The 27,675-nt window shown below is 42.5% G+C and overlaps 2 protein-coding genes across 3 annotated transcripts; both read left to right on the top strand.

Annotated features, from left to right (window-relative positions):
* The first annotated feature begins 525 nt into the window (after positions 1–525).
* On the top strand, positions 526–11,582 carry LOC135492852 (uncharacterized). The gene is made up of 14 exons (XM_064779528.1): positions 526–694; positions 1,749–1,770; positions 4,072–4,143; positions 5,524–5,654; positions 5,854–5,956; positions 6,918–7,033; positions 7,144–7,219; positions 7,575–7,751; positions 7,955–8,198; positions 8,421–8,554; positions 8,724–8,811; positions 9,103–9,232; positions 9,608–9,782; positions 10,012–11,582. Exons 1-14 carry the CDS (start codon positions 633–635, stop codon positions 11,191–11,193), a joined length of 2,712 nt encoding a protein of 903 aa, XP_064635598.1. The 5' UTR covers positions 526–632; the 3' UTR covers positions 11,194–11,582.
* Positions 11,583–13,987: 2,405 nt separating this feature from the next.
* Positions 13,988–23,910, top strand: LOC135492664 (ETS-related transcription factor Elf-3-like). 2 transcript variants are annotated; one of them, XM_064779237.1, is made up of 8 exons: positions 13,988–14,103; positions 15,118–15,183; positions 17,523–17,781; positions 18,538–18,807; positions 19,187–19,669; positions 20,094–20,286; positions 21,677–21,796; positions 22,152–23,910. In XM_064779237.1, the coding sequence occupies exons 2-7, from the start codon at positions 15,154–15,156 to the stop codon at positions 21,777–21,779; spliced, it is 1,338 nt and encodes a 445-aa protein (XP_064635307.1). In that variant the 5' UTR covers positions 13,988–14,103; positions 15,118–15,153; the 3' UTR covers positions 21,780–21,796; positions 22,152–23,910. The 2 variants fall into 2 exon arrangements, with proteins under 2 accessions (XP_064635307.1, XP_064635308.1); XM_064779238.1 differs by lacking the exon at positions 18,538–18,807.
* Positions 23,911–27,675: the final 3,765 nt, after the last annotated feature.

The following is a 27,675-nucleotide window of genomic DNA, read 5'->3' as shown; positions in this document are numbered from 1 at the left end:
ATGATACGAGACATATATTACTCCACGACTCATTATATTGAGTTATGATATCCCTTGATCCATGGGCAACAGCCCTCTTGACCAGCAATGTTTTGGGATCGCTAAATCACTCGATGGTGATGACGCAAACGCATGAGAGTCAGGATGGGGCAACAGCAAAATACCTCATCAAGATGTCATCCTGGAGCTCAGCCAAAGTTAGTTTTTCCAGAATAAGCCCCGATAAATTGCCGACTAATCTATCAATATCAATGGTTGTTACTGGTAACTACTGCCACGTAATGATACAAGTACTGCAGGCCTTTAATGTTTTAATGCCCTTACATCTATTGGGCGATCTCCCACCCACTTGAGTGGGAATTGTGACAAATACCCGACTCTCGTCCCTCTAATACGGTTCATGCCGCGGCTCTTTGTTAAAGGCTGTTTTCTATTTCTCGCTGGTGATCCTGGAGACGAGGTCGTCTGTCGTCTGCTCTTTACGTTGGGTTGTGCTAAAAACCGGAACGGCCACAACATGGCAAAACAGAAAGCCATTGGCGCTTGGCATGGCATGGGTTTTGGTAGAATGGATATAAAATGATCGGATTAAATTTGGAATCTTGAATGTGAGATGCTAGAGGAGGTTCAGGATGGCGATGTTTCATCTCACCTACCCCAAAAGGAAGGGGTTTGTCAACTGGGATGAGTTAGGGTGAGTTGACATTGGTTATATATATACTTCCATTCATTTCTTTAACATTGTGAAAGTTTGTCACGCTGATGAGTGCTACTAGGCAACACTACATAGACATGAAAGACTGACTAATTGGCCAATTAGCTGAATGCATATCCATGAACTAAGCCGATTTGAGTCACTGGCTGAGCTGGATTGAGGGCTATGATTAAGTTCCGATGTAGAAGTAAAATATGTTCCCCTAGAATATGTGTTCGGCCCTATTGAATTCTGCCGGATTATGGCATATCATAGCCATCAATGCCTTTAAGATTGAACATCCGTTGTTCACCGGACATTCTATCCGAGGACCTTTCAAACTTCTACACCGGGCTCAAGTTCAATATCTCACATTTTGATATAAACGCTACACGATGTTTTATCAGTTTTAAGTTGTATAAGTCTTTATATGGCATTTATATATTGGGCTTACTACTTAATTCAAGAACTGTATTTGTTCTAATCTTGCCTTACTGTTTTACTTATTTCACGAAATGGCGTTTGCACCCCACACAGAAGCTCATTCCCGTATAGCATGCATACGTGTGTAAAACATGGGTGCAAAACAATCGAAATTCAGATTAAATATGTATATTGGTTACGCGTTCATCGATTGATCGAATTCACATTATCATGATGATTATGATTATGATTATAGGGCCTATATTGGTATGTACGCGGCATACTTTTTTTTAAAGATTGAAAATATGAAGTTTATCTAAGACTGTTTAAGTATTTGATTTATAGTTAAAAGTAGGACTAGGTCAGTGTGATCGATGGACGGTAGTTCAGTTCAATAATTGTCTCTCATTGCTCATGCATTAGTTCGAGGAATTGTGGAAAACTGCGATTTGTGTCGCTGCGACCTGCGACGGAAGCGTGACAGCAAGACGAGTGAACCAATCCGATCGTCGGTCACATTCCAACCACAATCATCATGTTGTCGTGGCCCCGTCGCCGGTCGCAGCGACTATACGCGGCGCTTTACCTGGCCATCACAGGATTGCTCATGTTAGCTTTATTGTCTTTCCAGGTGCCTTTCCAGAGCATTAGGGGTGAGTTATTGCTGTAGAGAAAGATGGAAGAGAGGACACCACACATATATCGTTCAAACAATTTCAACACCAATTGGAATCCTTGTCAGATGCGATTCCCGAATACATATGTATTGCTTTGAAATATTTTGTAAAGCTATGAGTAGTTGGCCACTACATTACATGTGTACACACAAAGATGCAATCGAAAACATCAACAGTCTCTTGAAACGCTCGCATGATGCGTTATACCCATTGAAGGACATGAAGAAGATGCACCACTACACCATTACAAACCATTGGTGCACACCACTGATCACTAATGACACAATTATCACGCATAGCGAACATTACCATTACACTCCAATTGACGATTTGACAGAAACACTATTTTATTGATATACTGGTGGTATATGCATGTCTAGGCCAGGTGTCTGTTCAAGTTGAAGCTATTTTCCCGCCCAGAAAAGCCAATCGTCTTTTTTAGTAAAATCGAGTGATAAAAGCTAAAATAGAGTGGTTGCGCACTATATACCGTTCCGATTCGCCTCCTCATAGTGAATGATGCGCAACCTCTCGAACGCCTTGTTTTGGCAAAAAAACTCCATTGAAAACTAAACCAACACCGACGGCCGGTAGCATGCTGTGTAGGTTGTTAACATCATGTTGTTAGGGTTGTTGATTACAGCAAATGGCAGTTAATTGTAAGAAATATTGACATGGTACCCAAACGTGTTTTCTTGGTATCACCAGGAACATTGTAATTGACGGAAGTTATTAATTTGCCTGTAGTATACTAACAAGTTTGGTTGTTATGGTGACGGTTTGATAAAATTGATAATTGATTGATTAGCCCTCTTGAAGACTGACTACTCTGTTTAACATTTTCTTGCAATGTTGTTTAAAGTTTCGAAATTGATCACTAATATTGCACCGTTCTTGGCAAGCAATCTATATGACCAATACTATTGAATTGGAAAATACAACAAGTTCAAGACCTCATAGATTGGATTCGTGTTTAATTTTCTCTTTTCTACTCTGACATAAAACTTAGAATTTGATTGATTACTGCTTCGATGCAAGCCTTGAGTTTCTCTCCTTACTATTACCCCAGATTCTAGTCTCTGTATTATTACAAGAGCGAAATCATCATTCAGGTATTTTGAACGAACGAGTATTAAGATTTCAATTTGCACAAGGCAACATATCATTTTGCATTACAGAGTAAATGTCAGTATGTGTGAACTATATCCATGTTTGTGTCGGGTGGGAAACATGATACTGGGCAAACAAATAGAACATGTAAGACAACTGAGACTAACATGCTTAAGGAAAAGTGAGGAATTTTACGCTGCGTATTATTGGCTTTCCCCTTGTGGAGTTGTGGATTTATTGTTTCCATTGGTTCCATCACGTGTTACCTGTTACAGCCAAAACAAAAAACAAACATCAACATCCCATAAATGAGACACGTATAGGCTAATGATTAATCAATAATGGTGTTGCTATTAGCAAACACTGTCAGCTAAATGTACGTTTATGATAGACTCATATGCCGCCCATTTCGTCATCCTGGTCGTCCTTCCTCGACACAACAGGACGAGGCCGGTCCAGGCATATGAAGGCTGTAAGCGTTTCTGTGATCGTATGTGTGACTCATTTTAAGGTGTATCTAAATACATGTCTTGGGCCTAGAAACCCCATTTGATCCTCAGTTGATCCATATTATACCAACTCCAAGACATGATCCATGGCAAATCCCTACGTTCTTTTGTAGCGTGATAGGCCTGCTCAAACCTAATTGAAATGGATTAAGGGCTAATGTGTTTATCTGTTAAAATGATATTGTCTGGGTAAGAATATCAAACTTTGTAACGAGTTTGGTAAAGTGCATTTGTGTATGTCCCAGTTAAAAGAAACCGCGTCCAAAGGCTATAATCATTGAAATTCCCTGAGCAGGCTGAACTCTGAGGCACTGGCATGGAGTCCCGCTGTCCAAGGGGATGCAAACACTAGCTAAGGGAGTCCATGTACAGGGATGCCCACTCTAACCAAAGGCGCTCCGGGGATACAAACACTGCCCCACGGGGTCCATCCACGGGGAGGGTACTAATATTATATTTTCTAACCAGGGTGTTGTACTATAATCTTTATCAAACTTCCCTGGTGTAACCGACGAGCTTCGAGTTGTTCACAGTCTTGATGAAATGTAGGTATAAACGCCTTGTTACAAACAATAATGGGTTCATGTTCATCATTATCTTCTCCACAATGTTCTGTCTGGTGTGGAAGATGATATTCATATTGTTTCCTTTCTTCTAGTTTCCAAGAGATACACTACTGAACAACATCCCCGAGGAAACATTGAAGGATCAAGATGGTCTCAATTTCAAGGTATGTACTTCTAGAGGAAAAACACCACGAGGAATGGAAATGCACTATGATTGCCAAGTTCAAATACTTCACAGTGGTTTATTAGTTACAATGTTGGTGAATATGACATACTCCAGCAGTGTCCTAATATCTGGTCTATGACAGGTGGCAAGGTGAATAGAAAACCGCTTATGGCTGAATGCTTGACTTGTTTCTTACAAATTGGCCAACAATCCCTAAATACGCTGTTCGATATTCGGTTATTATAACACTAATAATATCAAAGAAGTAATAGGCACCTTGTTTGTAATGAGGTCTGTAACAATGAATTCATTTGATATATTTCGCTGTGGGATTTCTCAGTATCTACTATGGCTTCAGTGTACTCGTCTCCATTCCTGGCCGATTACTTTTCCCCTCCCGAGGCTTTCATGGCGCTTTTCCCGACAGGGGTTGGGGTAATTACCACTCTTCATGCAATAGAAGTTGAGGGTTTTGTCTGGAGTTGGTTGGTTGTATCTATGTTGGTCAAATGTGGAAGAAAAATCAAAATTACATTGATACGATTCGTCTATCCTGTCTGTCAGTAGACCGTCTCAGGAAATATCAAACGTATTACCGGTACCTTTTTTTTGAAATGTGTTTAAGTGCCTCATAGTCACTGTAACCAGAGGCATATTGATATTGTATTAGTTCAATGTGCTTGAAGGAAATGGTCACCTTCCATACGCCTTTATGCTTGGCTCGATTTATTTGAAATAATCTCCAATATTGGTGTTTTATTGCCATTATCTACCTTGGCGATTGCGGCCACCTTTTCAGTTGATAATGACCACTTTCTATTCCATTTAACCAACCTAATGAAAATATCAATAAAAAGAACCTAAAAGCTATCAAAACACTGCATTCGCTTTGGCTTCGGATTAACAACGCGCCAATAAAAGTGTGATTTCTCAAGTCAATACTCTGCGAATGATCACCATTTATACAGCAAACTTAACTACAACAAATTAAAATCTCACTCCTCGATAGTAATAAATAAAGTCAATATATTCGAAAACCAGTTTTAGGGCTGTTATGAAGGACTAATTCGGTCACTGGCTACTGGCTAGGAATGCCACTTTCCAACAAATCATTCCAACGAATGTCCATGCCAATAGGTTTGCAAGTGAACCACCAGACAGTGCTAATGAAGAGCTGTCCAAAAAATGGTCATGTAAATATGAAAAATAATGATACCATCAGAGAGTGCTGGTCAAGAGCTTTCCAGAGAATGGTCATGTCAATAGGAACAGGTTTTGATGATTACCTTCTGACAATTTTATTTGGGGGGGGGGCGGATAATGTTTGGGGGGCGCGAGTAATGTCATCATAGCTCATCAATGTTAACGTTCCTTCCAGGAGCTCGAGAAATTGTGCAACCAGAAGTATTTCCACAAAGCATTGGACAGGACATTCAACCACCACACAGATGACTGGAACCTGTGCGTCATCAAGAAGGCAGTCCGTCTACTCAGCCATAAGGTTCTTAGGTAAGACTGGGATGAACATCGAGTTCGACAGCAAACGGAACACGGAGTGTACTTCTCTTGTGCGTACTGTCGAAATGAAGTTGTAATACCTCTAATGAAGTCAAGTATAGGGCATGGAGCAGTCTTAAGAATGGTGTGACAAGCAAGCACACGTTTCATAGAGGAGGGGAAAGATGTAACAAGATGTTTCGTTTTTCAGCTTTGCCGAGTTGCAAAATGTCCGCATGGCTTATCAAACATATGAGGCGGTTGATACGAAAGGGATGACACTGGACCAGCGGACGTTACTGAGGTCGCTGAAGGTACGGGTTGCGAATAGACTTAAGAGAGAAAAGCTGTACTGGTGTTTGATTGAGACTACCATCAAACCCAGGCTATCATCCAACTCACCAAATTCCTTCTTGTCACATACAAATGTTTTCGTTGATTCAAGTTCGTCCTGGAATCTGATAGCCACTGTCTATGAGACCTGAAATCTAATGATATGACAGCGAAGAAAGAAGTCGTACTATTACAACATGCATGGCACTAAAACGATTGAAAGTATCGGGGTGGCTTGGATAACGATTAATAACGATTTTACAGAGATGCCACAATTAGCAGAATTAGTTAGTAATTATTGATGATCACACTCATGACTCACAGCAGGCTTTTCGTTGCTAATTATCTCATACAAAATGCTATGAGCAATATACTGCATGTAATTTGCAACACAACTTGCACTGCATATATAATCCTCAATATTCTACAGTAGGCCTATGAAATATTCGGATAAAAGTATTACCACGGGCAATTACAGGAATCAAGGCCTAAAAACATTAAGAGATTTATAAGTGGTATAATGTGTACATGTAGTTGGATTGTTAAAACTCCCCCAAGGAAAAAAGCTTTACACTTTTTGTTAAGAACTACAAATACACGAATGTAGGCCTGCGTAATTATGATTATAAACCGCCTCATTGACACCCAACTTGAAATCCAAGTAATTGGGGTCCGATCAAAAAGCCCTCGATCAATAAAATTGCTTAAAATATCACATATTCCCAAATTTGAATGTCACAGAAAGAAAGAAAGAAAAAAGCAAACTCATTATCATTTTCAATGGGAATTAGAGAGAAAACCATTCGGGACCGGAGAATTTTGGTCGTGTTCGCGGGGTGGTCGCGTTACTGAGGTGGTCGCCGACCGGGGTTCCACTGTATTCCCAAATTTGAATGTCACAGAAAGAAAGAAAGAAAAAAGCAAACTCATTATCATTTTCAGATGTGTAACCGTACGATAGCTCCTCTGAAGATGATGCACAGGATCAAACACATGAGGGAGAACTTCGATGAACCGAGACGGATACAGCTGTACGAGTATCTAGATCTTATTCTGTGGTGAGTGTGGTTCTTAAACAGACGGTTCAAGCATACATGTGATAGCTCCAAAGATATGGTATTGGCCAAACTATTTAAGAGTTTATCAAGATTTAACCATTGTCTTTAAGGTGCGATCTGTATGAAAAGCTCAAGTTAGACGACCCTGTTCTAGTGAGCGGGAAGGATGAGAGAGATCTGTTCAAGGTAGGTTAGAGAATGATTGGGAAGAGGCTGGACTAGCCTGGTGAGAGATACAGATCACGTTTCAACTACACGTTATCGTAATATTTGCATCGCAATTTAATTGCATTGCATCGCCTTCGTTGCAAGGCTTCCTTGTGGGTGCGCATACTGTCATGCCATCTGAAGGATTTCATTTGATCGAGTACAGTTCCGGATGAACGTTTCTGCCAAACGGTTCGAAATGGTTTTCACCATGACTCATATTGGCAACAAACATAACCACCTAGAGCTTTGACGTGATGGAGAATTGAGAAGAAGAATGCTTTCGATTTACCAACTGGAGAACCCGCAACTTGACACCACCTCTCTCTTCTAGCTCGACAACTTTGCGATCTTGCTGTCCCACCACGACCAGCGCCTCGCCCTCCATCTTGATGAAAAGTACCTGAAGGATGAGTGGAACTTCGAGGATAAGGATGATGATGAGGAGGATGAACGGTGGAGGAGGGCGTCCAAGGAGCCACCGGTCAAGACGGGCATTAGGACAGAGCAGGTGGGTTGCTGTCTTTATCTCTTTCTTTTTTGAATGGGGGTGGAGCGGGGAGGTGATCTTGACCGTGGAATGAACGAGGAAGAGTGGGCGAGGGAGACAGATAGCTACCAAGGTGCCAAAATCTATCAACTCTAAGATTACCAATTCTTTGTAAGAAGATTTGGCAAAAATCCCTGTCTGCAGCTAGTTTTCCTCTCCTTCAGGTGCGTTATCACAAAAGGAGGTATTCTCGTCTCAGAGCGGAAGTAGACAACTCGGAGAAGCGCGTCACCCATGTGCACGCCGGTTATGTCCGCGGGCGGCCGATCTCGGCACCAGATCTTGTCATGTACAACACTCCAGAGATAGCGGCCAGGGAATCTGCGCACGAGGCAAGACCTGACACTGTCTACTCTTCTATCGGAGATTACATTAGATGCAGGATGGAGAAACGGCCCACTCAACGAGGTAAGGTTTCCTGAGAAAGGTCCCTTACCCCTGTTCTGTTTTGTGAAATTCCAGCCGCAACGAATTCCTTAATCATCAGATAGGCGTTGGGACCTACCCAATCTCGTCAACAGAAGCATAAGCGCTGATGACCGAGACGTTCCTCCAAAACGAGCCGAAGAGGTTTCAGTCAACTGGTGGTGACTGCATTTTGACTATGTTTAGAATCAATTTCCTTTTCAGAAGTACCTCTAGGTTGTCCAAGGCCAATACTGACCGAATATCAACGTCCCAGAAATGCAGAGATCGTCACCAAGGAGGAATTTACAGAAAGAGGGAATGTGATCGAGAGTTTATATTTTGAGATGGAAACTATGGTAAGAACATGTGTTGATTGGTTTGGATAGTGTCCGCGGTTTACACACGTACACAGATACATCGTGCATTCTGAAGCCGCGGAAATGTTCACTTGGCACAGGTCGACTTTACACTGATCCGTCCGTGAGATGGTGAACGTTTCATAATCAATTTGCCTTTCCACTCCAGGATGAGAAGTACCACCAAATGATCGAAGATGACATGGAATACGTCAAGCCAGGCTTCAAGGAAAGATTGGCGAAAAGACCCAAACCAGGTGAGGTCAGAAGAACACTGTTAATCATTACATTACCAACAAGTCTCATACAGTACAGACCGCTTGTGTCACGCCCAAATATCCACTTCACCCAATATCAGTTTAACGTTCATCTTCAAAATGGCTTTGATGACTTATTTTCAGTGATGTGTCTACTTCTGTTAGTTCGTGTTCGCTGTGGTCAGTCTAGTTTCTGAGGGTTTGGCCTTAGCTACGTCTTCACCTATATTGTGCATGTTCTCTCCGAGGACATCCTTTGTAACGCCAGCTTGTATTATTTCGACTTTATAGCTACTCCATCGCCGCCGCCAGAAGCAAAGCCTAAAGTTGAACCAAGGCCATCACCTGAATTTCTGAACTTCATCGGCTACGCCCAGCCAAAGTCACCACTACCATCCCATGCTAGGGCCTGCGATGCAAGGTATGATGTGATAAGTTGGTTAGATGGAGCGGAACATCTACACCATCACCTACCTATAAGGTCGATGGTCAGCTACATGGTCAAAGGGACTAGTAGTACTCTTCGGTGTTGTGATGGAGGAATCTAGAAACGTTCTCCCAGAAGCTCTACGCCGTTTGCTCTGTTGGGAATATTCTGTGGCGCCTCACCACGGATTGCCACAGTCCGTTGCTAATACACTACGTATTGCAACGCCTCAGTCCCTGCGGTCGATCAAGATGTTCTTACCTGTAGCATTACAAGTCATCGGATATGCATGAGGTGGATACGCTCTTTGTATACTGGGTAATCATGACATTGGGATGATCCTAGTATCTTTGCAACCTTTTTCTCCAGATTCCGCGGCTGGCGAGACGTGCCGCACAGAAAAGGTCACCACTTCATCCTGGCCTCACCAACGCACGTGGACAGCTACCAGGGGAGGCTGTTCAAGTCACTGAGGGAGAAGGCTGACAAGGAACTCAACAGACCCTTCAATGATTATATCTATCGATATACACCACGGAATCAGGTAAAACATGACAAATCAAAATCTTGTAAAATGATGGTGAATTATGGGTTAGGGTCGTGTTTAACTGGCAGATGGAAAACGTGGGCGGAATTGGGTGCGATCGCCATTTGGTTCGTCTTACTGTCATCACTGTTTTCAATTGGTTCCGGTTCTAGAACAAGCTGTCTTCGGCAGATGACGTGAACATACCCTACGAATACTACCATTTCTTTCTTTCTTCATTTCTTAGGTTTTGAAGGAAGTCCGTCCGACTACTGCCCCGGAATTAATATCTAGTCACGCATCACCAGTAGCAGACGATAGAAGAGACAAGAGACGGCATGATGTAGGGAATACTGATGCCACTAGCGGACACCACGGGTCGACTGGTGTTTTATCCCTCCGGGCAGACTCAGAGGCTAGTTCTCTGTCCTTCACTGACTTCAAAATGTACAAGGAAGAACCGCAGGAAAAGGTGTACGAAAACGAGGCAGAGAAAAGGACAGCTGAGGCTAAAGAACGGGAGGAGAAGAACTTCGAGAGTTTCTTAGAAACCAAGGATTCCAGAGAATCAACGCCTGGAAGTCCGCAAAAAGACAGGAGGACACAGGGGAGCCCGCAGAAGGATAAGAGGAACGCGAATGTCCACGAAGATGAGAAAGGGGCCCACGATGGGGAGGAGGCCGTGTGTAAGAGGGATGTCAGGGGTGACGTCTTTGAAAAAAATGTGTCGAATGTTGACGACCATGGCCCGGTGGACAGGTTAGAGATATTTACGCCTAAGATAGAATACTCTAAACCAAAGATTGTGGAGATGAGCAAAGTTGGTAGGATTACGTTGTTGGGGAGTATTATCGAAAGCACGGAGGCCGAAGAGACGCTAGAGAAAGCAAAACTGAAACAAAAACGCGCTGAACATCCTTCTGAAAGTGGCCGTAGAATCAACTCTTCGAGGCATGTTTCGCCCACAAAGATGTCTATTGGGCACGATGGCGAAGTAGCTGAGTCATATATCAAACAAGCTAGTCAATATTTACACAAGATCGCCCCGAAAAAATACGTCAAACCTAAGGACAGGCCAAGAAAAGATTCGACTACAAAAACTAAACTGCAGGAAAACAAGATGATGGACAGCTGTCAAGACAGCAAACGGGAAAACATGCCGCAGTTCCGTTCTCACTCGGCTGGGCTTGGTAGGCGAACTGTCCCGGTGATCGCGGTTGAGGACTTGTCTGTTCCTTTGCGTGCTGCCCAGATCGTCCTCGAGGTGGAGAATTGGGAGCCCAAATCTGCCTCTTTCCCAGACGACCCCAAGAAGTCTTATAAACGGTTGATAAAAAGGATTGAAGGCAACATCGGGTCTAATGTTGAAGCCCAAGTGATGAAAAGTTTTACTTCGTCTCAAAACGAGACGTTACTTGGATGTGCTTAAAAAGATTTATGTTTGTGAGAGAGTAATCCAAGCTTTAGTCACCATGGTCAACGTTGGACCAAATGTACACGTTTAGATGGGTACAGTGCCCATCGGCTCTATCCATCTATAAAGGTAGCTGTTGTAGAGAAGGCTTCGACCAATCACTGTGAGGTTTTTGTTGTGGGTTGGACTCAGGGTTTGGACTTGAGGGTTTCTTTTGATTCCCATCAGTCATGCAGTGTCTGAGGTCGTTTGACATCACATTTCATTCTGGATACCAGTGCTACGGTAACTCGACCCAATGAGTTTGTTTTCTAACGTCTGTGATCATGTTAAAGCATTTCTTAGATAATTAGAACTACGGATGGTATTATAGAGAACCAGAGATTAATGTAACAATAAAAACTTGAAATAATAATCAATAAAACAGTTTTTTCTAATTCATCTTATCTTGATATCCTCTAGTGTCGTCGCGACAAATACATTAGCCCACTGTAATGTCGGAAACAAGTACCCTTCTCCTAAACATATCCAAAGAAGGGTTTTGCATAAAAAAAAGACTATGGAAAAGGGCTCGTCCGGGAGTTGATCCTGGGACCTCTCGCACGCTAAGCGAGAATCATACCGTTAGACCATCGAGCCAGTTGGGGACATCATGATTTGACCATGGAACATGTAGTTATGTCCAAACTGAATAGAGAGCGCAGCGGTTTTCTGAAACGAATCTTTTTCTCCATTTCCATTTTTTTCGGTTGATTTACCTCCTAACTAATTGTTTGCTGAGTTCTCCGATGTTATTGATAACTTGTACTATACTGGGTGAGTGGCTGATAGCAGGTAGCTGTGGATTTCTATAGGAACTCGATGCAGGTGTAACAGCTTTTAGTACCTCTTAATGTGAAAATGAGATGGTATCTAGGCTGTCATTGAAGAAGCTGCCTGTTACAGGTCCAGGTTCAGCGAATGACACAGGGGAGTTTGTCAGTGATAGCGTTCCAGGGGTGCACCCATCCCCCCCTATTCGCCTTCGGTGCGTTTTCCTCGTATCTGGCAACAACTTATGGGTTTCGTTTGCCTGAAACAAATGATTGTTTTTAAGACGGGTTTCTGTGTTGATAATTGCGCATTTGAACGATGTACACGCGGGATGCGAACATATTTGGCGACAAAAAAATGTTTGATGACCAAAAATTAGGGGGGGCGTGCTGCCGGTGCGCCCCCCCCCCCTTGGACCCGAGTCTGCGTTCGGGACTTGGCTGCTAGTAGTAGTGCATTGTGCCGCTTTTTTATGATTGAAGACATCGACACTGACATGACCAGCAGTACATTGCCCCACTGAGATCTCCCACGCTCTGGATGCCCGAATGCGTAGGCCCAACCCCATCCTGAGCTTCAGGTTTTTGATACTCCTACGTCCCATACATTGTAATAGCGAGAGCTGGAGCATATGGAAAACCACTGGGTGCCGAGGATGGCCCAACCCAAACATTCCTGATATTTATATAGATACATGTATTTCTATTTTAAGCAAGAACAGCAATCAAAGCTTATCTTCCGCCGTCCATTGACGTCACAATGAGCTATATGTTACTATAAATAGATCAGATGACACGATTTACCCCAATTATTTGATAGCTGTCAACTCACCAAGTAAATTATGATAACAATTAGATGACACTGACGGGAACAAAGAATGAAAATATATATAGTATTTATGTAAGCATTTTCCTCGTGTGTCTACAGAACTATAGAGAGAGGGGTATGTTTGAAAATAGTGTTGCATTGGGGCAAATCTCTAAATCCGACTGGTCCTTTCATCAGGGGTGACCATTTGACAAAGGTTTCATCACTGGTCTCGAATATGTCTCCTTGGAAAGCCTTCTGTACAGACGGGCCTCTGTAGTCGGTAATAGTCAGGGGCTGTGCATTCGAGGATCTGCTGTTATCCCCCACTTCCCCCATACATACACACCATTTCACGCTCACCGGTCTGCGCACATGCACCCCATAACGTAGCATCTGATCCGAGGATTCAGCGAAACGCTTCCAGATCATTAGTTTCTTTAACCACGTACTTTCACCAGCCCGCCCCATCCCAGCATTATTGATACAAATTGCCATCCGAGGGGGGAAAACTCATACAGATGGTGTCAGGCTGGTTATTCTGTGTGCTCGTTAACTGTACCCAAGAAATTAATGACCAACCATATACAGATTGAATGACGAGCGCCTATAACAGAGAGTTTCGCAATTCCTCCAAAACGCCCGCCAACGCGACAGTCGGTCGCGAACGCGGCCTTTTCGAGTTTTTGTCCCAATGACGTCGATGGGACAGACGTTAAAAGCGTTGACGTTTCAGAGGCTTTGCGAAAACTCCCTAATATCTACAGCTTGCGCGCTGGATCTTCAGTTTCAACACAAGAGCCGGGCATGGGAGGCCCGCGAGATCATTGGTTCAAACATGAGAGGCATTTGCCTCACCCAATTGGTTTATTCCCTGGCTTACCAGTTCCTTTCGATCAGAGAGATATAAATCAATTTTGATATCAATATCGTCAATTTACTTCTGTCAGAGAATATGCTAATAAACCAAACAGTATTCAATTCCATGATATCGACCTCATTACTGGGAAAGCCATTGAAAGCAATCGACAACAACTGATATAAATTACACCATAAAAAAAACTTCTGAGTGCCATTATAATACACAGACCAATCAGCGCGCGATATGCTCTTCGCAGCCCCAGTAGGGGAATTCCCGCCGATACGCTATTTAAAGCACTCATATCATTATGGCATATCATTGCTTTGAGTCATTTTGAGAGCTGCGGTCAAAGAAAGAGGTTGTTGGCCAAAGAGCAGTCGACAGCTAATTACCAGTAGAAGTCGGGTTAGCAAACAAACAAACCATATTTGCATATTGCATAGGTAAGCTTCTAACCCCATTTCCAAATTTCCCGCACTTTGTACTTTGATTTGTGTTCTGTAGCCAGTTGTTGAAGGCCTATTTATTTATGAAGATGTTTTTCATGATTGGTAGGTTGCCAGGCATGCATGTATGTCATTCAACGTGTCGCCAGGGCAAGAGGCGCGGGAGATGGGTAGGGGGAGATGGGGAGGGGCAGGGGGAGGGCAGCGTATCAGAATACGCGTACAGGGCCTTGGCCCGGCCGGCTCGGTTCGTCTATGCTCCCTTTGGTTTGTATCACTAATATTCCGTGATATTTAGAGAAGCACACGGGTGACGGAGCTTCTTGCGATGTCAAAGACCATGAGACTTGGAGGGGGGGGGCCTTATGTATCAAACCATGTTGCAATGCAATCCTCATTGCATAATCACCCCTCCCTTCCGCAGGAAGCAAAGCAGGCATCACGCTGCGCCTTATCTTCTTCTAGAGATGCCACGCGACGGACGCGAGCAGGAGGGGCTTTACTGGCCGCGTCCCCCACTGTTTCATATCCTTTTTCTGATGAATTTCTTCCCTTCCTCTATCCGCCCCCGCAACTCAAACAAGTGGCGATAGGGTGATAAAGGGATTAACGTAATCTATTGCTTTGTTTGACATAACAAATTAATTCGAAATATGAGTGATCAGCCCTTAGTAACTTTTCTCAAAGGAAAAAAGGATGGGCAGGTGTTGTTGGTTGATGCCCTTGGGAATCTTTGTACAATTTATGGCATATTTCCGGTCTTTCGTGTTTTCCAAGGGAAAAGGAAAGCTTGGACCACTTTCTCTCCAACTGGTCTTGATGATCAGCATTTGCCTTCTTGTTATACCTTGCCGAGTATTGGAAATTAAAAATTTCTTCAAAATTTTGCAGGAAGCTCCAGTCTCCGGTCCAACCTTAGAGAAACCACACTAGGTACGACCGGTCGGCCCAACCTATCAATTTAGACCAGGTTTTATCAAAGTTTGACAACACTTCCTTTTTTTCTTCCAGTGCTCGATCGATTGCTTACTGAGCAGACGGTACGAAATGGCACCACCAGTTTATCAAGCTACTGTGGTAGGTAACAGTTATTTTGTTAACAGTGGACAGTTGAGTGATGGTGATGCAATGAGTCTTCCTTTGGAAGCAGCGTTTATTTAACTTTTTCATTGGTTATTTCAATATCATGCTACCATGTTTCTTTCGTACCTTACACCACAAGGAGGTACTAAAATCTGATCAAAATCACGAATGGCCCATCACCACCAAAAAGCAAGCTACGGGCCTGGATTATTCATGATATTGTAGGCCTATTCCTGCAAGATGAACTTATTAGACCCTTACTAGACATATATGTTCAATATAACAGTAGATAACGGGCAATGAATAGTAGCTGGTTAGTTTCACTCCGTGATCGCTAACATTGCTTTTCGTTATTATCTATGTAAATGTTTGAAATCGATAAATTGTGCAATTCAAATTCCAATCTTTAAAAAAGAATTTATTGTGCATGAATATGTGATTGAATTTTATAATCTGCCGCTAAAAGCAACATGCTATCTTCATGATACTATAAATTGATTGATGAGAGATGAGACATACACTTCCAGACATGCCTGGACAATGGGGTAGGCCCACTGCGTGTCTTTCGTCTTTCTGCATGGAATGAATATATAGAGAGACGTAAATCCGATAACAAGCTAAAATGAAACAGACAGAGAATAAACCCAACGTGGCCATAAACTTTCATAACGAGATAACCTTAAAGGCCTCCGCCATACGCTCAATTTGAAAATTAAACTTGAATTCGATAATTTGATGATTTCCATTTGTGTCGAATGCGTACTGAATATACATTTCAACAACACCGTTACGTAGACCGATATACCTTTAATGACAAGTTTCAGTGGATTGGCTTGCATAATACATCGTAACAGCGCTACGACAATGTTGACTCCTATTTGCCTGAACCACAGGAAAGTAGGCTACAATAATTACGAACGGCGTATGCCTTTAAATTCCATAAAACTTCAATTTTTATTGAAGCTTTCTGCAAAAAAAATTGTTTTTCCATTCCATTCGGCGCCTTGTACAGAGTCATTCAAAATGTGGGCTTTCTGACATTTCTTGATCTCTTGCCAAATGGAAATTTCGGCGACAACAAGTGATTATTCAAGTACAAGTAATACATTTCGTAGGTGTTTTCATTTGAGGGAAAGTTTTCCATCAGCTTAGTTTCCCTGTCTGTCCCACTGCCAAGTTGTGATTTCAGTTTTCCACACATAACAGCATTCAAGCACTTTTTGAAGAGGGATTCCCCTTTGGTTAATTCACCAATGCTCTTTGTTATTGATTTTCATCATGTGGTCCATTAGGCCTATAATTACACAGAATTAGGCTCTTGCTCAATGTCATGATATTTATTATTAATAAGCAGTCCACTGGGCATTTACCAAAAACAGATAGTTTCTGCTTTTTCCTACATATTGTGAACTAACATTCGTTAGCTGTTGCCCACATTTTTGTGGTAAACCATTTCGCAGAAAGTGGAACTACTTCAGTCATTCGGTGCCATTGGCTGGTGGAACCTTGTTGGCAGTCTCTTGAAAGGTTTCAATATTCAATAGTTTCAATGTTCAATGTTCAAGTTATGGAATCAAAATAGACACATGAATACATGATGTTATCTTTCGTCTGTATTTTGATATTTGATATCTAACCTAAATATCCGACACGAATAAACCCTAGATCTTGAGATTATTCGAAAAAACAAAGGTAAAAAACGAATCATGATTATAAGTTCTTGTTTGTTGAGAAGGGAAACCATATCGATTCATACAATACATTAAAATTTTGGCATCAGTCATGAGATGTCGAGAAATTTGAAATTGAAATAGATTGGTGCGGTATTTTCCAGCATGCAAAATAGGGTCTTACTCTTAGATAAAATGCGGGTGATGGCATTGTACCGTATGTCTCGAAATATCATTATCCTTTTATCATTACCCTCCTTTCTAAAAAACCAAACCGTTCAATCAATGATTTATAAGGGTTCTGGTGACATTGATGAAGTCTAGGGCAGTTGAATGCAACCGTCTTCAGCTGGATGGACGGCAAATGCGAATCCTCCTCATGGAGAAATGCCATGGTCAACACTCTGTATGGAAAAATGGTCAGCTGTTAAATGACTCGCTGCATGTTCATCCACACGAAGGTCGTGCCATCCATACTAAATGTTGATGCACCTTTGGCGAGTACTCTGGTTATCAAGGGTAAAATGGTGGAAACAAATGATTAATTTCAGGGAGCTATTGGCGGTACTGCAATTCAATTCCAAAAAAGTACAATTGGACGACGTCAAGTCAGGGCACGTCTTTAACTAGCATGAACTCATCCAAAACTTGTCTTGATTTCAGACCGAGGAAATGGTCTACAACAACAACAGTTATTACAGCTTTGCAGAGCGCTGGACAGCCGCTGAAATCGAACCAGTGATCAGTATGTCCGAACACTCGACCCCAGAGAGCAGCTGGTGTGATTCAGACGACAAGAAGACGTACACCGAGCTTGGTACATCCATGTCTTCGCAGTCGTCAAGTGGCTGCTCTGACGTGTTCACTTCGGACGATTCAAACTCGATCCCGAGTACAGTCCTACAGTACATGCAGACAAAAGGTATGGACATTTTCTCTGCTGATGATGTTGAAATTACTAACATCTAACATCGTATCATCTTTAAACCAAACCCAAGCAGCAATGCAACCACAAGTGACATTGAACAGTGTCAAAGAATGCATATGCTTGCATAAACCTCTTGCATGGCTGCTCATTAAGATATATTCTCATTTTTTTTCTCCCTTTACTCATCAGTTCAGTTCATGTTTTACATCTCAAGACCATCTCAAAACGCTATATTTTGTCATCTTTATCTGATTGATTTTTACCAATGATATGCTTCTAAGGAGTGTTTCCTAGCGATGGAAGAAAGCACGTTGTCATAACAATGTATAAGTACATGTAAACAAAAAGCTCCGCCATTTTGCCGGCCCAAAACCTGTTTCGGTTCTCTTTGATTGGTTCCCGTCGCCAAACTAGTGACCTCATTCAGATTCAAAAAGTATTTCTGGAGGGGCCCACAATTTTGCATATAAATTGAGAGGAATGATCTTAATGCATGTAGTTGATGGCCGTAGGCATTCGGGATTTTTCTCTATTTAAAGTCTTGACTTTCAAAAAGCTCATGGCTCAGCTGCTTAATTTCGTTTACCACCCGTTGCTCTAGAAAGATATCTTGGTCGCAACTTTCCCATTCTTCAGACATACCCAAAGTGGCTACCTGAAGATCAATTGCTAAAGAACCCGTAGTCAACAACCCTCATCCCAATCCAATTTTCACTTCGGGAGTCCCTAACATGCCCCTTTCTCCCTCAGACCGATCCCTAGACGACTGGAGATACAAGCATCCCCAGCGCTGGACCAAGACCGAGGTCATGGGCTTCCTCCACTACTTCGGCGAGCTCTCTGGCTTCGACATCAGAAACTTCTACGGGGAGCGCTTCCAAGACGTCACGGGTGAGCGGCTGTGCGCCATGACCAAGGAAGACCTTCTGGCCAAGGACCCAAACTATGGCGAGGATATCTACACGTTTTTGAGAAGGATGGCGACAGATCAGATGGCAATCAAAAGTCCAAATGCTTCCTGTAAGATTTAGTTTCCATACTCACTCTCCATACTCATTCTCACGCTTTTTCTTACTAATTAACAATTTAAATAACGTTCGTGCATCACACACATTCATCATTGTACATAAGCATCGTCAAAAACATATTTCGGTATCATTAACTCAAAAACAGAGTTACTTCAAAGACTTGATAGTTCACGGCTTAGACTGCAACATCTTGCTCGCCCATGGCTTTGACCACGGACATAATTTCTGATCCAGAGATACACCGTACTTCCTTATGAGAAAAGAAATCCCGACAATCTTAATGAAAAAACAAGTGTGCAGAATAAACGTGTGTCGAGAAGCATGTCCACATTTTATCCTGTTTCATCCGTTTCATATCATTTCCTTTGCAGATTTGGATGGAAGCGGTCCAATGTTCGGCCTCCCCGCCACCAAGGAAGAAGAACTCTACGCAGGAGAATACCTCTGGAACCTTGGCTCGGACCCTGTGGACTTTGACGACCCACCAGAGAGCATCGACTTCTCTGTGCAGATCGGCGCCACGACCTACGCCTACCCAATCAACCCTAACCCGAAAAGCTTGGAGAATCTGCCACTGACCATGCCTTCAGTCCCTACAGGACAGTCTCAATACAAGTTGCCCCTGCAAGACCCCTTCACGAACTCTCAGTCCTTCGGGTCTCACTCTCAGCACCAGTCCAGTTACTACCCGTCTCCCTTTGAGACGAAGATTAAGGTGGAGCATGGCACTGACAGAAAGTCGAGGCGTGTTCCCATGAAGAAACCGAGGGGCCGCGTACACAAGTCCTCCTTCCATTCGTCCTCAGGCGATGAGAGTTCTGATAGTGAGATGGACATCAAGCCAACAAAGAGAGGTAAGAGATATTAGCCTCCTTTAAAAGCGATGGAGTCTTCTGACTTATGAACTCCAATTTGCCCTATTCATTCGTATGGGGATTGGAAGATGTCTTGAGTCCTCGTGCCAAACGGTTCTCAAGAGAAAACAAGGCTGTTGCTTCTCTCTGAATGAGTGTTGCCTGTGCCCTTGACTCAGTCTGCCAAGGAATGGTGGATGGGGTCGCTGCCGCTCTTCAAGATGGCTGCCGATTCGGCCGATCTTGGCTCACGGCCTTGTCTGGGGTCAATGAACCAGTTTCCTCTAAAAAAGCTGTGTCGCACTTGATGATTTGAGAATGTTACAGTAGCTACCCAAAACAGTGCATTGCCCTTGCTCAGGCTTTCCATTGAATAGTTCCTGTATTTGCCTCGTCTCATATGCGATCTGGTTTCTCTTTGCAGGAAAGGGTAACAGACTGTGGGAGTTTATCGCGGGCCTCCTCAAGAACAGCCATTGCAACCCCCGCATCATTAAATGGGAGGACAAGGCCAATGGTATCTTCAGGATCGTGCAGTCTCAGACCGTGGCAAACATGTGGGGAGGCAAAAAGAACAATGATGGCATGACGTACGAGAAACTGAGCAGGGCTTTAAGGTAGGAACACTTTTCATGTTTTATATACTTTGGCGTTATCCCTGATGGTCCGAACAGGTTTCTTATCACCGCTGGTGATGTTCCCTGTATGTTTCCTCTGGTAAACACCAACTGCTTTCATGACAAGTGTCGGCGCAGAGCCATTGGCCTGTTGGGAGTGATAGCTTTGAGATTGAGACACAAATCTCTTGAACAAGCTCCAGTGAATCACTTAGCTGGAGATTGGAATATTTGGGATAAAGATGTGGCTCGAATGACTTGTTAGTATTATCATAGTTCCCCTGAGTTCCATGCATTAACCCCTATACTCTGCGATGATTACCAGCTGAAAAGAGTGGATGATTATCTTCAAGATCATCGCTCTGTTCATTCAAATCTGCCGCGTCGTCCATGGGAATGGTTCCCCATGCCATCTTCTCATTTCAAAAGAGAATCCATCATGTGTGCATCTTCAGCTTCAAGATTTTAGTACATGTGGCTCATTGTAATCCACTGGCGTGCACTTGCCATTGATCTAGACGAATGTGATGCATCGAACAATACATGTACTTTTTTTTGTTATAAAAATAGATATGATATGTTACAGGTGCCTTATTATCAATCTGTTGCAAACAAAGGTGCCACTTTACTTATTTGTAACGCGCCTGTGTCCCCTTGTCACGCTTATGGTTGGGAAAACCCAGCAGTTGACCCCGGGGGTGAGATCCCATTCATATATTGACACATACAAGTCTAGTTCAACTATCTCGAGTGTCATGTCCTGTGCGTGACGGAATTTCCCGAATTCTGATATCAAAATATTTGTTTATCAAAAAAGATCGTGACTGAATCTCAGAATAGAAAGCGGAAGTTCCCAATCGACTTGCCAACCCTAAAGAAACTTGGCGAGGAGATCCCAACGTTCAGAAGTTGGTTGTTCACAATGCATGAACTACGGTATGGAGGGGGGAGGGGGGGGGGGGATAATGTGCGAGCTTTTGAGACACGTGTCTTTCTGTTGACTTGGACAAGCATAACTTTTTTCATACAGGCAAGCATCGTTGACACGCGCCAGAAGAACAGAAGAAAAAAACTGTTCGAGGCCTGAGATACTTGCGGTTTACCGAGAATTTGCGATTTACCCCGAATCATAAACTACATGTATTACCAAGAAAGACTTATCACGCGTGTCTGGCAGTGGAGACTGGCACGTGCGGTAGCTCCATGGGTAATCCGGATGTCGTTCACGAAGCACACGTGTTATAAAAAGAAATACATGACAAGACAAAGTGGTTTGAAGAAAGTTCCCCAAGCTGGTTTAATTGCATTTTCAGGCAGTTTCCAGTCTAGCCTTTCCCCGACGTCTCTGTGTTGCCTTTGTCTGACTCCTTGTCATCCATTTTCGTTACAGATTCTCCCGGACCGCTGGCTACTTTGCTGACGTACCTAAAGATGGGCGCTACCCCAAGAAGCTTTGCTTCAAGTTTGGTGACAGGGCCATCATTGACTTCTAATGGCTATAGTCTGAAAGGTGCGTTTGACGCTATGCATTGCACGAGATTCGCCGTGACCTTCCTTACTCGGCTTCAGCCCATGTTAAAGACTGCAATGTCATTTCTCTTCGGATAAACATCCGGATGGGCAAAAAATTAATCCAGACATCGACACGTCTTCATTTTATTTTCGGCTTCGTTCTCTCGGTGGGGTAGTTTTCTGTGTGTAGCAGACCTTTGTCTGCCTTTAGCAACATTTCATTTAGTTCCAAGAAGACGTTAGCATAATAGTAGCAATCATGGTCATCTGACAGGTCTGCATTACAAAACATCGATACAATCTAACGTCTTTCTTTCCCTTATATCGATTTCAATTTCCTCTCTCATTTTCAGGTATTACAGCCGTTGCAATCTCACAATCCATCCACCAAATGGGACACGAGACGAGACGACAGGCATTCAGCCTTACCTCAAGCCATCCGTGATTGCATTGGACAATATCCTTGACCAAATTCTCATAAAACGCCTTACACTGCCAACTGGACATTTTTTACCGAGATCCCGCTGGCTGCAGGCAGCTATGCGTTTTTCAGTATACGTTTGTATGGCTGAACTGATAAAATTTTTGGAATTCTCGCACGCCGGCAATTGACTCAAAAGCGTTGACGTCACGACAAATTGACTGTTTTGTCATGTGAATTGGACGATACGTCATGGTCATGTGACTAGCAGGGTCGTCAGCTGCACCGGACGTCCCGTCAATACAGCGTCGTCTGACGGTGGCCAGTGGTACCAGGCTAGTCAGCTGCCGGATACTGGAAGCAAGTTGTACAGTGTTTTGCACATTCTTGCAAAGTTGAGTTGGAACCAGTTAGGGCCCTCCATAATCAAAAGTGTGTTTGTGTGAACACGTTTGTGTTGAAATTAAAGTGTATACATGTACTTGTTTCCAGTTTGGGAGAATATTTGGGCCGATGCAATGTTAGATGCATAGTTTTAGATGTAGATACTCCAAAAAGAAATTAATATATTTAACGAGAAATGACACTGTCTGTAAATAAGAGAATTAAGCAAAAAATTTATAAACGTATTGGGTAGGTTTACTTTGATATTCGTACAGTTTTAATTTTAATCAACTCGTTCGATATTGCCGAAGTTATGAACTGCTGAAGATGCTGATGCAAGAAGGTGGCAAATGCTATTAAATTGCGTTAGTGGTTACATATTTACTTGTATCAGCTTCGTCTTAAAGAAATGTTTGCTTGTCCTCGGCTGTAATAGGTATTGTACAAAACAGATTCGTTTTGGAGTCAAATGTTGAATCACAGGTACACGTGGTTTATGAGTAATCCCATTGGGGAACATGCATATGAACGCTTTTTTTATAAATCATTAGAAATAGTTTATAATTGTATAAGGTCAATTGCATCGATCTAAAGGCCTGTGCATTACAAGGATTAAGTAACCTGATGAGATTTTTCATTAGTCTCATTGTGACTCTTGTCCATCGTCTCGAAATGGAAAGAAATAGCACTTATGACTGGATCTCGACCCATTTTCTGAATACGTGATTATTGGTGATAAATTTGACTCGCAAGATACAGATATATGTTGAGAAGAGGTGACACCACTAATAAATCGGCAAACCTGGCCAGTCGGTTTCCTCGAAACCCAAATCTTGATGCCATTTGGTCATGTCTATCTTTAGACTTGATGTGACACCACTAATAAATCGGCAAATCTGCATGGCCAGTCGGTTTCCTCGAAACCCAAATCTTGATGCCATTTGGTCATGTCGTCTATCTTTAGATTTGCTGCAGGAATAAACACTAATGGAATGTTTTAATTCATGATAATCTCAATCTCGCATGCTTCAAAAAAGGGGTTATTTTCATTGTATATGAGGTTTCACTTTAATCATCGAACTCGTGTGATATAGCATGTTTAGGTGTAGTTTTAGACTTCATTGGATCGGTAGTTTTGGACAGTCATTGGCTTCATTTCTGTCATTTAATTCAAACGGTTTGGTCTGTAATTCGCAAACCCGTTTTATGTCATATTTCATTTCAATAAAGAGTATTTTTGTAATGTTTCATATTATAGATAGATATATTTGCTATTCATAATAAACCCGCTGGCGGACGTTTAGAATCATAGTACTTTAGTGTCGTCCATATTTGATCCTTTGGATATCGTAATACTCCTACTCCGGTCAACACCTGGAAGAAAAATGTGACAAAGAAGGCCTTCCGTCAGGAGGCGGATGTAAAGGACCTTGTTCTGCCGCTCTCATATAAGATATTCGGCATCGGATGGGCGAGATGCCTTCATAGTTTGCGCTGTAACAGGCCTTTCACACGGTTGTGGACGGAGAGTAATTGAAACTGTCATTGATCTTGGATCCAAATTCATTGCAATCAGGCTCTGTAATTCAACGTATAGCCCACTTTAACCTGCCCGAATGAGGGGTAATGCCAAGTGCTTAATTGGTTTATCATGGATTGACAATGCAGACACCATGTGCAACTGCTAAAGATTGCAAATCACCTGGTAGGTCAATTACCTCGATAACCCAAATCTCCCATAGAATATGGTCATGCCGTGTTTAAAGGGTGGGCCTGACCCAACAGCACCAACGGGACATGTCTTGCCCTGACCCAGCTCTGCATGTTCCGATATCAAAACAGGGACTGTTTCTTCTGAAATATTTTTGAACTGTTTAGTAGGCTATTTTTACTGACTTAATGAAAAAATGGAATGATGGAAGACGAAAACGAAGAAGAAAAATGATGCGACCAACAACTTCAGACAAACGTGGTTGCACATTGCTCCCCCCCCCCCGTCTGGCGTGACAATAAAAGACATGACATGTCATTTACCAAAAACACTTATCGCTTTACCAAAAACAACATCAGTAATTACTGTGTCAGTAAAGAGAGACATAGCCGTGCGATTTTGATAAAATCTCAAAGTACCACTCTTGGAAACACTTGAGACCCAAAGATGGAAATCGTCTTTGTGTTTTTCATGCAAGCTCACCTGGGATGAGCGTTGGATTCGCAGAATACTCCAGTCAAGGTCTCTCAAGGTCCCGAGACCGATTTCAAATTTAGTTTTATATCGCATCTTATTTCTGGTTTCGAAGTTAGTGTAATGGTGTCAAAGGCTGCTGGTGATGTAGAAGGGATTCTGGATCCATGTCAAGGACGTCCGGTATATTATATAACGCCTTTGGTCTCTGTAGCCATCGGTCTAATCCGTCTTAGTAGAAATACATGCACTGATTGTCAAGGGTAAATGAATTGACTCCCCTCAGGACGATAAGAACTCGTCGTGCTCATTTTATAAGTGGCGTCTCATGTGAATAATGCGTACCGGTTTAGAAGTTTGACACGTCCTGGGAAATCCGGGGAGCAAAGCCTTCTATTATGCTAAATCTCTGAGCTAGACGTTGGTGGCTTCAATGGAACCATTTACCATAATCCGTCAAATACAATATGGTCATACAGTTTTTCAAGGGAGACATTTTTTACTTCTTCATCGGTACAATTCAATCTTGGTGGCGATTATCTAAAATCACAATTGGAAACACCCAACACTTCCATGATTTGAAAATGCCTTAGGCTATTCTTTCCGACATTCAAACCAGCACTGGGTGATAAATGAGCAAAAATAACTTATCAATACCTTCTGTCAGTGATTGCCACTAAATTTGGTATGCGATATCATTCGAATTCGAGCCTTTCAATATAATGGGGACTTAATGCCCAGGATAATGCCATTTGATTTACATGTTGAATAAGGTGATTAGAAGGCCCTCTGATTGGCTGAGCACTAGTCAATAGACCGATTAGGGGATATCCCAAATGCTTGAAATCTGAGATGTTGAAATGCATAACGAGTGACCAAAAAAATCATTTGCGGTAATTCAATATTAAGCTTAATTAGATGGGCTCATATTATCAGTGTCAGAATCAGTAGGCGAAGTATCTGGTATCTGGGTATAAGGCAGCAGTTACGACGTCTTCCGGCCCCAGATGGCAATGGCCCTTGATCTCATAATTCCAGGGTGGCAGTGGCCCTAGATTTCCACCATGGGCACATAATTCATATTGAAAACTTGTTGTAGTTGGTCTTCTTTTAGGCCTGCCTCATTATTTGACGATCAAAAAGAAGTAATGCAAAGGCGAAGGCTTATTTATAGCCCTAAATTTTTCGTAAACACTATTGTTCTGATAGGTTTTCCCAAAGCCCGTGATAAGCCAATGGTTGGCCAAGGAATGTATTGCAGGCCACTGAGAGAGCGACAAATCATATCAAAAGTATGGTTCAGTGGAAAGGTGTGTTTAATCATGAGATAGTGTTTAGCCTTGAGCGAAAGGTTATATCAGCACTCACTAATATTAACTAATATACACAACAAAAACGTACATGTAGGCCGGCCTGCTGTGATGTCAGGAGGACCAACTTGAAGGCGTACGATACGCGCTCCAGTCTCATATCTATCCTTCCCAGGCCGCAGGGGTAGAGAAATCACATGTGTAGCAGAAACGGACAGTATTAAATGCCCCCCCCCCCCCCCCCCCACCACCACCACCACCACACCCAGTGAAAGAATCTGGTTTAACAGTACGGATCCAATGAAAATTCATTACCATTGCAACATAGAATGCCCGATAGATGGCAAAACTATCTAATAACAAACGAGTGTCTTTGGTCTCGTGCATGATTGTGACAAATGCTTGACGACTCCGGTCTTCTGACGGAGATCTTTGGATGACTTTGGAGACAGTTTGACAATGATCCAAAAATCTGATGAAGACAGTTGGACAACCATATCACAGGTCTAATGACGACAGTTGGACAACTAATTCAGAGATCTGATGGAGACATTTGGACAACCAGTCTATTAGAGATTCGATTTGGACAACCATGTCCAGATTTGATGGAGACATTTGGACAACCAGTCTATTAGAGATTCGATTTGGACAACCATGTCCAAATTTGATGGAGGCATTTGGACAGCTATGTCAGCAAGACATTAGGACAGCCATTTAGAAACCAGAACAGAGATCAGATAGAGACATTTGGATATCCTCATCATTCTAGACTGGACATGGCCCTCTGAAAGATACTTTTGGACAACCAATTAAGAGTTACCTCCAATGAGCCTAAAAGAAGTCAAGCTCATTACATATATCACGCAAATACCAGTATAAAGGAACAATAACATGATATATCATATTGATTGTATTTACATTTTATCAAAATGACAATGTATTCCAATCATAAATGCATTTTCTTTTCCGTCTGTGTGTCTTTTGAAATATTCTCCAGAATCAAGAGTCTAGAACTATTTTCATCATGCTCGTCCTCGGGAAAAGTTCTCATCAGCCCTGCACACATCTCCAAGTCAGCTGATCACCAGAGAATCTGAACACTTACATCAAAAACCTTTCAATACTTTAAGCTATACCCATTTTTGTCTGTCAGAATAAGAGGTTTGCACAAAATAACCAGTGAAGAAATATTGTGGCCTATCCTTCCATTGGCATTGTCACTCAAACCAGGTTTTTTTGTCCATCGGTTCTTACTTTTCTAATGGTGCATAATTGAGGAGTTTTTCAATGAGATCCACATGTGATAACAGCATTCTCCGACAGCAATACCGCTTCAAACCCAGGGCATCAAGGGCATCCCTGTAAGAGAAGAAAACGCATAAAACAATATTTGAACGAAAACTGAACAAACTACTCTTTCTCGTATTCTCCGTCAGGGATGACTTGTTTGAATAAATAAATAGCGATCTTTGAGCACCTACCCTACTGGTACTGGTAACTGGCATCTTTAAATTAAGCACTGACAGGAAAGGGAACTTTTCTTCGCAGAAAGTGTTTTGGGCTGTGTCAGATAAGAA

Source organism: Lineus longissimus, chromosome 8 (assembly GCF_910592395.1).
Source record: "Lineus longissimus chromosome 8, tnLinLong1.2, whole genome shotgun sequence".
Taxonomy (NCBI): Eukaryota; Metazoa; Nemertea; class Pilidiophora; order Heteronemertea; family Lineidae; genus Lineus; species Lineus longissimus.
The sequence above is the reverse complement of the archived record's forward strand: the minus strand, read 5'-3'. Positions and strand labels throughout refer to the sequence as shown.